This window comes from Phragmites australis, chromosome 13 (assembly GCF_958298935.1).
Source record: "Phragmites australis chromosome 13, lpPhrAust1.1, whole genome shotgun sequence".
Taxonomy (NCBI): domain Eukaryota; kingdom Viridiplantae; phylum Streptophyta; class Magnoliopsida; order Poales; family Poaceae; genus Phragmites; species Phragmites australis.
Genome location: NC_084933.1, coordinates 31,910,806 through 31,923,001, shown reverse-complemented (window position 1 = coordinate 31,923,001; position 12,196 = coordinate 31,910,806). Strand labels below are relative to the sequence as shown.

Sequence of the window (12,196 nt, the reverse complement as noted above, 5' to 3'; positions counted from 1 at the left end):
CTCGGGGGCCATTATCCACGGCCCCGAACACTCTCTCCCGGAACCGACTGTTCGGATCCTCGGGGAACCGAGTGCTCGAGGGCCACCGTTCACGGCCCCGAGCACTCTCTCCCGGGACTTGGCTTTTCTCATCATCGGGGGACTTGGGTGCTCGGGGACCCCTGTGCATGGCCCCGAGCACCCTCTTCCCGATACTTGGTCTTCTTGGGTCATCGGGGAACTCGGGTACTCGGGGACCACTGTTCATAGCCCCGAGCACACTCTCCCGGAACTTGGTCTTCTCGGGTCATCGGGGAACTCGTGTACTTCGGGACCACTGTTCATGGCCCCGAGCACCCTCTCCCGGAACTTGGTCTTCTCATACCTCGGGGAGATATCCCCCGAGGAAGGATACCACGTGGCACTCTGCTGTTCTGGCCTCGGAACTCGGGGACACCTGGTTCCTGTGTCACCGACAGTCATGAAATAAGTCCCAATATTTTAAAAAAAGGTTTTTAAAGTAGGAGGGACGATAATATACAACATTTGGATCAAGGATATATGCATAATAATATGTACTACGATCCAAGAGATGCACAATAATTTTGACTTGGATCCAAGAGCTGAACAAGACATGGACATCCGCCATGTTTCTACAGCCACTCTGGCATCACGTGGAGGTTGAGGTGGGCAACAACAACACAGATGAGCAACACGAGTATCGTCCACATCGTTTGGGTGCCAGGGTCGTGTCTTCGGTCATGGCGATGCAGCTCCCGTCGGGGACAGGGGTTGGCTCGGCAATGGCAGGTGCAACTGGATCGTCGAAGGTGGCTGAGACGGGACTTAAAACCTCCACCCACCTTCCTCCCCTCACTCATCTTCTGGATCTAGTGTTCGTAGCATTGTTATTGTTGGTAGCGGTGCGCAGAATGATGCGATGGGGGTTGGCCGGATCCGCGCGGTGGCTGCCACCGGATTGCTCGTTTGGAATGGTGGGCCGTTGAGGGTCAGTGCAGAGGGCCGCTGCAGCGCATGCAGGGGTCGTCGCCGCATCACCGACTCACCGTTCGGGCCCAGCGTCGGTGTGGTGCCAGGCTTCCTAGGTCTGGCGGGCATTGCCGTGCTTGGCCCAGGCTAGGCTTCTAGGGGCTGCCCTCTCTTTCTATAGATCTGGGTGGCCATGGTTGGCGGGTGCTTGTGATGGTTGTGCCCGCTAACTTATTAGCGTGGTTGGGTACAACACGTACGTTCAGATGGTGTAGGAGCTTCGAGCTTTGCCTGCTTGGCGTTCTGTCGGTACCGACAATGGCGACGCTCTTGGACGTCATTCCCCTCTTTGGAGACATTGTCGAGGTGCTCCTATTTTCTCCAACCCTCGACGGATTCTTTGGGTGAAAACCCAGATATAGCTTGCTGGATCGGGCTTTGACGACGTCCTCGATGTCATGTCTCGCTTGGAGGCGTTGCCTTTGGAATTTATTGCCCTGTGTTGGATGTCCGTCACCGTTGCTTAGATTGGTGGCAATGATGACACCTTCCACTGAAGTCGGAACTTCTGTCTGGTGGCGGTACTGATCCAGCGACTTTGGCTTGCGGTTCTCATAACTGGAGTTGTGTGGGGTGTCTGTTGCAGTTGGAGGCAAGCTTCTCCCCTTGGTGATTTAGGGCTTGGTGACCGCTTGGAGGTGGTCCGGAGGGGACGCTTCAACGAGGTTTTTGTCTCTTTGAAGCTACGCTCCATGTTGGTTTCACAGCGAGCGGGCGTGCTATGGTGAGGTCGGAGTTGCTGCATTGTGGGTGTACAATCGAACTTGACAACGATAGCATGTAGCGGGCTCGTTCGATGGGACCATGCACGTGGGCTGTAGCGTTTTCGAGGCAAAGGCTGAAGTCGTCGTTACGAAGTCAGAGTTGCTTGGTCGCTATTGCGGTGAGCTTGACAATGATGACCTGCGACGGACTCCGTCATTTGTAGAGTGTTGATGGTATGTCTCCACGCAGTGTGTTATTGGTTTAGCTAACCGGCCGCATAGGAAACATTGTTGTAGTAGTTAGTATTTTTGGTTTAGCCTTGTTGCCCCAACGGGCCTTCGCTCTTCCGTGGTGTTGTAGATCTTTTACTTTCTTATTGTTTCGCTTGTAATTTTGAGTAACTTTTGGTGTCTTGCTCTTCTTCTAATATAATCGTCCACTTTGTGGCGCTAAAAAAAAGCGGTAACATTCTGTGGGTTTGCTGATGACGGCCTGGGCTTCTTCCAAATCCCATACAATGGTGCTGCCAAGCCACCAAACGTGACTCTGCGACGGCTTTGATTCTCATTACCCGCTGATTTATACATGTTAAGTGACAGTGGCATGCACTATAGGAGCATGGAAAGAACACGTATGTGCAAAGTGGAATCGCAGCGGATGATTGCAATAAAGCGCATGATGACGGATAATGAGGTGGGTGTGACGGCTTCTGAGGAATGAGGCCGGAACCACGGGAGTACCTGCAGAAGGAATACGCACAAGGTTAACATGGTTACCACTAGAAATATGAATATGAATAGGAATATGGGGTGGCGTTGACGGATGCCAAACACAGACATTGTGGTCGATGATGTTCTTTATGAAATTTTCTTCATAAATTTTCTTTATGGCAAGAAGCGATCAACATACCATGCCCAAGGTAACACGCATGGCGGCCAAACGCAACTTGGAACAAGGTACGATACGTAATTCCTTTTCTTCTATGTCTACTGAACAATTTCAACCAAGATTACAAGCTTAGGGGTTGCTTTCGGTACAGAAATGAATGATTCAGTAATTTCTATTAAAAATATAGAAACTGAAAGGTTCTCTGTAGAGGCAAACAAACCTGTTAAGAACCCGAACAAGAAAAATAGTGCGGATCCTCAAAACCCTCTGGATATGGAGGATGAGGATGCAGGTGGACTTGATATCCCGCCAATTCTATGTTGGATTGAAATGAAAAAAAAATAGTGAAAAAATCCTCTGGATATGGAGGATGAGCTCACCCCCATATAAAAAAACTAGAAGACAAGCATATCTATGTTGGATTGAAATGAAAAAAATAAATAATTTCCATGTAAATAATTTCTGCGATTGTTGGGCACACAAACATTTCCAGCTAACTGTAAAATTGGAACATAATTACTACAACAACGTGCAGCCACAATTCTAGTGATAACCACGACAACTCACGTAACAGCAAAATTTCATGGGCAATATCTTGCTCACTTGTCACTTCTAATATGCATGTGCTAGTTCTACTTCAGTCAGGTTCATTCGGGCCAGTCAAGAATTTGCCGCTCTTGATTGGCAGTGCCAGGATTTGCCACCTCGTCACACATTGATTCGTGGGACTGTCTGTGCCAATTACAGCGGGTCAAGGTGGCAAATCATGAACCGCCAATCATAAGGATCGCAAATTCGTAAATATCCCGGTTCCATACTGAACCGCTAGAACAGCTAGCCATATGGGTATAATGTATCTATTTGTTCTCTTCAAAGCTGGATAAGCATGAAGGCAGATGTCAAATCCCTAAGTTTTCCTCTTTCTCTCTCTCTTCTTCCTCTCTCTTCCGTCTCTCCCGTTCCCTCACCGTCACCCCGCCGCCTGCCCCACCGCCCGCCACGCCGCGCCTGCCGTCGCATCGCCGCATCGACAAACCTTGCGCCCTGTGCCGCTACCTCGCGCGCCCACCCGCCGCCTCGCCCCGCACGCCCACTCGTCGTCGACCTTATAAAAGGAGGTGAACAGTGCACATACTCCCCACTCCCCTTCCTCACATCCACCATCTCCCTCCGAGCACTCCGTCGTCTCCCTCCGAGCGCCCTCACCGCCGGTGAACCCCCCCCCCCCCGGCCCTCTTCTCTCTCTCCCTCTCTCCTTTCCCTCCCCTGTGGGCATACCTGGGCCTCCGGTCGCCGGCCGTCGCCCTCCCGTAGCCGGCCGCCGCCCTCCCATCGCCGGGTCGCCACCTTCCCGTTGTCGGCCGTCGCCCTCCCCGCTGCCGGTCGCCGGTCACCGCCTCCATCGCCCGCCGGCCTGATCCAGGCCGCCGCCGCCTCGGTCCGTTAGCCGGTGAAGCCCGCCGCCGCCACCCGTCACCCCTCCCTCTCTCTCACCCTCTCGTTCCCTCCGTGCCGAGTCGGCCGACCCCCCCCTCTCCCCTCCCTTTTTATCTCTCCCTCTCTCCACGACTGGCAAGTGGGCCCCCAAGCCGTCGCAGCCGAGCCTGAGCCCAAGCCCAAAATAGAGTCATCGCAAAAAAAACCAAGCCGAGTCGAGCCGAGGCCTGAGCTGAGGCGTCCCCAGAGCCGAGCCGACTCAACAGAATATTTCGGGAATATTCTCTCCTTTTCTTTTTTATGAATTTCTCTCCCGGTAAAACTTTCGAAGCCCATTTTTCCTCCGTCCTAACTCTGTTTTCAACGATTCTTCCACCGATATTCATCTAAATTCGAGATCTACCCAATCATATCAATTTCATAATTTTTGTAAATTGTTTAGTCATTATTTTAACCATTTGATTGATCGTGTGCGCCTTGTTGTTGTTGCGATTATTAGAGGAATGAGCATTCGAGGAAGACCCCAAGGACCCGGAGTTTGAAGAAGGAGCAAACGAGGACTTCAACGAAGGCAAGTTCTACAATCGTTGATCATATTGATCACCGTTGTTTCAAACAATAGGAGTGTGCATGATTTAATTAATAGTTGTGATTTTAAAGAAATGTTAGAATAGTTATGACCTAGCTTGTTTATGCTATGTCTTGTCATTGTTACCTTTATTCCATTGAAACTCTAGAAGTTTTCCAGCATCAACTATAATGATTATTTGGATGAATATTTGTTTACTAGCATGCTTAGGATTGCTTTGCTCAAAAGAAAGAGCTAGATTATTTACATACGTTAAGCATGTTTTTCAAAAATGTGAAGTGATGTGTGTTTGGTTCGTGTGCGTGTAAAACTTGTGTTCTTGGGAAAGCTCTAGAGTAGTGTTGACGAGGGTGAGTAAGGTACCCCACAACGGTGGGAACTACCTTGGAGCAAGGTTCACCTTTGTGGTGTTCTTGCTGGGAGACTCTTGCCTCGGTCGTATAAGGAGCGGTTCGCAGTGACATCTCACCTAGTATCCACTCGTACAACCATATAACCTGAATGGGCAGAACTTGACCTAATCACTCTGACTTAGTTCGGTACCCACCCGGAGGCCGGTAGTGGTAATGGGGACCAGGAGAAGACTTGGGTGCGTAGCCCAATGTCTGACTGGTGATATTGTTAAGGCTATGTCAAAGCCTTGGGATTGCTAAGTGGTCCTTCCCGTGGATCTTCTAAGGCCCCTGGTATCTTAGTGCCCTATGGGTGGATATTGTGACTACGTTGTGAGGTCGTTGCATCTTGTTATGGCAGCTCTACCATTTGCTAAGGTGGGATCTTGTGCATATCTTGTGGGTAAAATGTACAATCTCTGCAGAGTGTTAAACCTATCCGGATAGCCGTGTCCTCGGTCAAGGACATGTTATGGTTTGGTCACAATGATTAGTTTTTCGGCGTGAGTATCTCCTTGGTGTGTGAGTGGACTGTGTGCTCGTGTTTTCGAAAAGAAGGGTTTTGGTTTTGTGCCCTAAGTCTCCTGGACTGTGTGTCCGCCGGCAAAAGATTTGTGGAAACTGGTGGGATGGAAGTATCTCCTCCAGGATCATCAACCCCCATAAGCTCAACTTACGTGTTCTTTTCGAAAATATTTTTATTAAAGTTAATCTTTGCAAAATGAAACTTGCATCAACAAAACTAGCTTTCCGTAAAACCTAAAAGACTCTACAGTCTTATCCTTTATCTACCCATAAGCATCTAATATCCCCCCTTGAGGTAGGACTTGCTGAGTTCCTTATGTACTCATACTTGCTAGTTGTGGACCCAGATGATCCAGAAACCGACTTCGTCGAAGGAGAAGATGAAGATTAGAGAAGCTGATTTCATCTGCACTCAAGCTGCCTGTAGGGCATGGGTCGTTTTTGCATGTTTCCGTTGTACTGTGAGGGTTGTTAATTTATGCATTCAAGCCTCTGTTGTAATAAACTCTGTGTTGTACTTTATTATCGTATTTAATCGATGTATGTCTGTGATGTCTACTTCTGTTGAAATTCGTGCGTAACAGCTACTGATCCAGAGACTGGTATGAGCTATACGAGGTGACTCCAAAGAAGGGGTCCGATAATCCTTTACTTTGTTGACCATTTTCCAGCACATTGACCTTGTTAAAGCAGACATTGCTGGAACAAACAAAAACTTTCAGGTACAGAATTTGTTATTTCATTACACGTTCAGTTGGCATGGAGCTCAGGAGCAGATCCAGACTCAAAGACATCACACAATAGAATATCCAAATGAAAAATTCAGAATATCTAAATTCTCAATGAATTTACCTTCCCATATCTCAGCATCTTCGGGCAGCTTCTGGTATATAGGAGTAGCAGACCACACGAAGTAACCGCCAGGACGCAACAGTCTGTCCAGTTCCAGCAAAATTTTACCACCTGCCAAGTAACACACATAGTATCACAAAGCAGCAACTCAAAGGCATAGTATTGTACCAGAAGAGGTTTCTCATAACAAAAGGCACTTCAATATGCCATGGTACCCTACAGCGTGCACAATGAACAACATCAAAGACCCTGCCGGGAAATGGGAGCCTTTTGGTACCCATAACAGCTGATATAGCAGGTATTCCTGTTTCAAGAGCAAACTGCACTTGAGCTTCATGCTCATCTTTAGGTGCACATGACATAGTGAGAACATCTCTGTCAAAAAGATATTCACCAAAGCTAGCGACTCCACAACCAACATCTAAAACTACATGATTACGTTTTCCCCATGCTATGTCCTTCTTTGCCTGCATAGTACCATTAGAAATGTCAGTCGAACTAATGGTATAACTGCATTTAGTTTGACATCTGGTAAATCCTTTTTGCATGTCACCTACTCAACAAATCATCAGCATTATGTGTGCCATGACAAGCCTATGGTCACTTATAATGAATGAATTATTGTGATAATTAGTATGCTTTTAACAATGCAAAAGCTTCGATTTATCCACTTATGAGATATTTCTAGTGGATTGGCAATAGGATTATAGTGCACTAGCAATGACAGTTGATACGCATGGAAATCGTACGGATGTTACCTCCTGAATGAAATCAATGTAGCGCAATGCGCCATGCTTGAACTGAGTCCCACCTCTCGGAAAAGTGAGGTACACCCCAGAAACCCTAACCCAGTTCTGGTGGCGCTTGTATTGTACCAGCTTAGTACGAGGAACATTATCGTACCATATCATTAGGAAGAAAAACTCAAGTAAATAAATCAACTGATGGTGTGACCGAACGCCATATCGATCCGATCCGATCCTCATATCCAACAGGTAGCTAGACCGGCCGGTGTCCTGGTTCATCAGGCAGACCAACAGGAACAGTTAGGTTAAGTGCATTGCATATACATACATGATGAGTACAGTATATTCTAAAGGCAGCAAGAACTGTAGCGCTTATTGAGGTTCCTGGGATCTGATCAGTGTTTGAGTCGAGTGGATCCTTGGGGGCGAAAATGATTTCAGAAGAAAGTAAAAGAATCCAAGAGAAAGCAGAGCAGATTAGAGCCTCGTGGTGAACAAAGTGGAACAGATTGGATCCAGATTCCGTGTGTCGGCAAGAAGAGCCACCGAAAATGGAGGCACGTACTCCTCTTCTGCTCTGCTCTAACCTAACCTAATCTAATCCAATGTAATCTAATAAAACCAAACTTGGTCTTGTCTCTTGGCGCAGAGGAGAGGAAGCCGAGCCAATGTTGGATTGCAATCAGGGCAGGCAGCCCCTATTTTAGCGGATTCTTCAGTTAATCAGTTCTAGAGGAGGAGGAGGAGAAGGAGAAGAGAAGAATTGGGTGGCGCCCAAGGTAAGGAAGCTGCTTTCGTCAAGTCGCTGGATGGTGGGCCCTCGACCGCCACTATTCCCATGGTGGGCCCGCAGGACAGCGAGGGAAACGAGAGAATCATTTGATAGATGAGCAAGCAGCAAGGAGCAAGATCCATCCAAATCGCTGCTTTGCTTTTTTGCTTCGCTCCCCCCTACACTTAATTGGCTAGGAGGAGTGCTTCTGCTTCTTATTCGTCCTCCGCTGCCGCCGCATCGGATCCATCGAATCCGTAAGGTTTGCTGCTCCAATCGATCCTCACTTTAGTATCCTCCTCCTCCTCCTCCTCCTCCTGCTGCTGCTGCTGATTTCATCTCCTACCATGTCCATGATGCAATGGATGCAGGTTCCGCGTTTCGCTCACAGACTCGCTTGCTCATCGTCGCTTCACAAATCAAATCAAACCAGGTACGTCACCTTACCGATCAGCCCCGGCTCCAGATGTAGTCTTGTTTTCCTATTATAATTAACTAGTTGCAACGTCGGTCGCCTCGGATATCAATCTCATAGGAACCAATGCACACTACAAGTAATGCGGGATGCTCCCCAAACACCAACCACAGGTTTCTCATCATTTATATCTTCGCACCCCCTGCCGCTCAACCTTCACTCTCTCTACCTGCAAACATCTTATCTTGTCCATCCTACCAAGCTGTTCCTATTTCCTATACCCTCGTACTAACGCATGGCCATTACTTCATCTCTCTATGACTTGGAGTTTCATCTACCATTCTTGATTGTCTTCAGAAAATATTTCCAGCATGCACTTAACAGTGACCTGATGATCATGCTCTTCTTTCCTTGTTCAGTGTTACATGATATATACCTTTCAACATCGTGATATGATCTTTTGAGTCAAGATGGGCCCCAAGGAACAAACTGAAGCCACCAGCTCACCTACTTCGGATGACCATCACGTACCAGGCATCCCTAGTGTATCAAGCTGCAGCACCGATAAGGATTCTGGCCTTTTGCTTTGCCGAGTCTGTCATTGTGTCGAACCTGATCTGAGAGGCGAGTCCGCCCTCGTTTTCTTGGGCATTGTGCCACCTTCGCGAAAGCCTTCATGTCCAATGGCTGACATTGACGCGAGTAATGATGCTACCAAAACTTCCACCAGCAAGGTTGTCACTGGTCCAAAGGGTGGCACAAAAAATGCTCCCAGATTTGTTGAGTTTATAAGCCCTGAGGGGGATATATTCGTGTGCGCTACTGACTTGGAATCAGGACCTTTGCAACAACAAGATGATCTTGTGGATCTAGGATGTTCTTGCAAGAACGAGCTGGCCCTTGCGCATTATGCCTGTGCACTGAAGTGGTTCATCAGCCATGGATCCACCATATGCGAGATATGTGGAAATGTTGCTGCAAATGTAAGGCCTGCAGATTTCAATAAGGTTCTCGCATCCTTGAAGGATTATGAGGCTCTGAGGGAAAGGACATCTACAGGGGAACTTTCATACTTGCAGTATGGGGCAGATACCAGTGTTGACCCAGATGCTGTTGCAGCAATACGTAGGCAACGGCTTAGTGAGATATCATCTTGGTTTAATCCTCATAACTCTCATGTGGCTGTTTCTCAAGGGCACGTTGAACAACCGGCAATCAGTCCGAGTAATAATTCTGTTCTAGAACAAAGTGTTGTGGCAGCGAGGGCAGTGCATACAAGATGGAGTTTGGAGAGTACTGGAGTTTTTGTTGCTATTGGCCTAGCTGTCATGGTTCTTGTATGGTTGGTTGCTCCACATTTTGGCAAGGTATGTATCTCTGAAAAATTATGTTCTTATTTACATATCAATTCTGGCATTTGAAAATTACAACTCTTGAACTCAACTGCACACCCTTTCTTATAACCATTAAAAATTTCTCCTATTTTAGTTTTAACAGCACAAACTAACCTCCCATTTGTGCTGAACAAAATTACGTGAAATAATTACCCAGTCGCACAATTATTATTAGACGTACCGTATGAGAAAAAGGAAGAACTGTATTGATGCATAAAGTAGGCGCTTCCATCCTCTGAAGGTGTTATGCATCTTAAATATCATCGACTGACGGACGTTGTTATGTGCTGAAACATACTTGTATGCTGGTTTTTAACTGATGTAAGTTCACGGCATGCAAGTGGTCTTTATTTGAAGGTTGTTGGATAATGACAATTATCTGATTTGTAGAACTAAGGTGTGAGGCTGAATTAGAAAGTTTAGATGCAGCTGTGCCGTTTCTTTTTACTTTTTTTTTTCATCTTCTTTATCATTGGATCTTGTTGGGTTTCATCTCTAGCCTACCCCAATTTGCTTGGGACTAAAAGGCTTTGTTGTTGTTGTTGTTGATGATGCAGCTGTGCCTTTGTATCCTTAGGTTATTACAGGACCATGTTCAGGATGCGTGATCTGTGACATACTCACATGCATATTTTTTTTTCCATTCCTTTATAAATATTTGGCGGTTTGTCCATATAATAATTTTCAGCTTATTAGCAAGCATTACTTGTCCTTTAGAAGAAAACAAAACTAATTAGCACGGCTGATTTATACAGAAAGTAACCCTATGGAGCAAGCATTGATGAGAAGTATGATTTTGTTTGATTTTCTGTGCAGAAAACTGCTGTAATTGGTCTTCATCTGCTTCTTGGAGGTTTATGCGCGTTGACCATAATAATATCCCTGAGATTTGTAAGTATACTGAGAGCAAATATTCAGAAAGTATGGTCTTTCCTGGTAGTGGACTAGTGGCACACTTTCTTTGAATGCATGCAGTTTAATTTTCATCATCCTTTATGCTTGCAGGTTTTCCCAAGAATCCAGTATGGGTCTATGCAATATTGGGCAATCTTGTTCATGTCCTGGTTCCTTGTCTTTGGTGTTTGGGCTTCTCGAACTCGCAGCATACGTTCCTCTTGAGCATAGAATCTATCCTCAGTCATTGTGACAAACTAGGATTGCTTTGCCGCTGCAGTGTTAGGTATTTTCATCCTTGTGTATATTCATCCTATATCATGCTTGCCTTTTCTGAATTGGTTTATTTAAGATGTATATGTTTGACCCAAGAAAAGATGAAGAGTATGTTACTGGGTGTAGAGTAAATATTTTTACTCGTTTGAGATTAAACTAGCTAATATTCTGCACCAAAACTAACAAAAATGGGGAAAATAGCCCGGGAGTACTGACTTATCAGTTTTCTGAGATGCCATATGTGTGGATCTTCACGAAAGAACTAAAGTTGGCCATACTTGAGTAATTGAGTTATAACAATATTCAAATTCCTTTCCATTAACTCCTGTAGTTTGCCTTCCTACCACTGCCCTTGTGCACAAACCGTGAAGTGTGAGTCACCTTGATCTTATGAAGTGCTCTCCCATGCCTGCGGTGGTTCACCCTGGGTTGGTCTTTATCCATGACGACAGAACGACAAGTGATTCCAGCCTTAACCCGATGATATCTCGGCATCAAAGACCTCTCCAGATAAAGCTTCCTCCTTGAAGATGATCTTTCAGACTCACTGTACTTGAAATGTATATGTGCCGAGTTCCATTCGCTGATTCATCACCACTTGGACTTGAATAGAAGTAGTCTTCAATGTCACGCGAGCGACTCTGTTGTTGCCTTGCGCGCTTCACATTCCTCATCTTTTTACATACAAACATGCAGGCCTTGTCACAGGCTGAAAAAGAATAGGTCATGCAAAACCAAAGCATCCTGCGTATCCCTTTACAGACACAAATGCACATGCCAGCTTGTAGATAAGGTAGAACAGCACTAGGACTGCATATATTGAAGAACAAACAAACATGACGTGGGTTTTAATTTTAACTAGTAGACATTGTAACAAATGAAGCAGGTGTATATATAGGTACCAATGTAAAGGAGAAACAGTATGTGAAGCGTCCCGGGTTATCCCCGGTGCTTAAAACCATTATTATATCAGTTTCTGGATTAGTCGCTGGTAAATAAAAGTCTTACAACAGATGTCATCACAGTCATACAACACGAGGAGTGGTAAATATACGTCACCAACTAAACAGACAGTAGAGCACCAGACAGCAGTGCATTAAAACATAGGCCCACGACAACAGAATACACAGCGGAGACAGCATGACGAATACGCCACTCCACAGGCAACTCGGGTGCGGACGTGACCAAGCCTACTCGTCAGTCTCACCGCTTGCTGCGGTGAAGTCCAGGTCGTCCTCTGAAAGCACAAACAAGGGTGAGTACAAAGTACTCAACAAGTTCC

General features: G+C 46.3%; 2 protein-coding genes across 9 annotated transcripts; one reads left to right on the top strand and one right to left on the bottom strand.

The window, feature by feature from the left end:
• Positions 1–1,823: 1,823 nt before the first annotated feature.
• On the bottom strand, positions 1,824–6,936 carry LOC133888333 (probable methyltransferase PMT26). 7 transcript variants are annotated; one of them, XM_062328532.1, is made up of 5 exons: positions 6,812–6,936; positions 6,633–6,721; positions 6,418–6,528; positions 2,843–2,937; positions 1,824–2,474 (listed from the first exon to the last, which is right to left on the bottom strand). In XM_062328532.1, exons 1-5 carry the CDS (start codon positions 6,888–6,890, stop codon positions 2,108–2,110), a joined length of 741 nt encoding a protein of 246 aa, XP_062184516.1. In that variant the 5' UTR covers positions 6,891–6,936; the 3' UTR covers positions 1,824–2,107. The 7 variants fall into 7 exon arrangements, with proteins under 7 accessions (XP_062184516.1, XP_062184517.1, XP_062184515.1 ...); XM_062328533.1 differs by having other exon boundaries at positions 6,638–6,721; XM_062328531.1 differs by having other exon boundaries at positions 6,633–6,936.
• A 798-nt stretch (positions 6,937–7,734) lies between these two features.
• LOC133888330 (uncharacterized) lies at positions 7,735–11,070 on the top strand. 2 transcript variants are annotated; one of them, XM_062328528.1, is made up of 5 exons: positions 7,735–8,192; positions 8,307–8,368; positions 8,770–9,717; positions 10,561–10,635; positions 10,750–11,070. In XM_062328528.1, the coding sequence occupies exons 3-5, from the start codon at positions 8,821–8,823 to the stop codon at positions 10,861–10,863; spliced, it is 1,086 nt and encodes a 361-aa protein (XP_062184512.1). In that variant the 5' UTR covers positions 7,735–8,192; positions 8,307–8,368; positions 8,770–8,820; the 3' UTR covers positions 10,864–11,070. The 2 variants fall into 2 exon arrangements, with proteins under 2 accessions (XP_062184512.1, XP_062184510.1); XM_062328526.1 differs by having other exon boundaries at positions 7,735–8,197.
• The last annotated feature ends 1,126 nt before the right edge of the window (positions 11,071–12,196 follow it).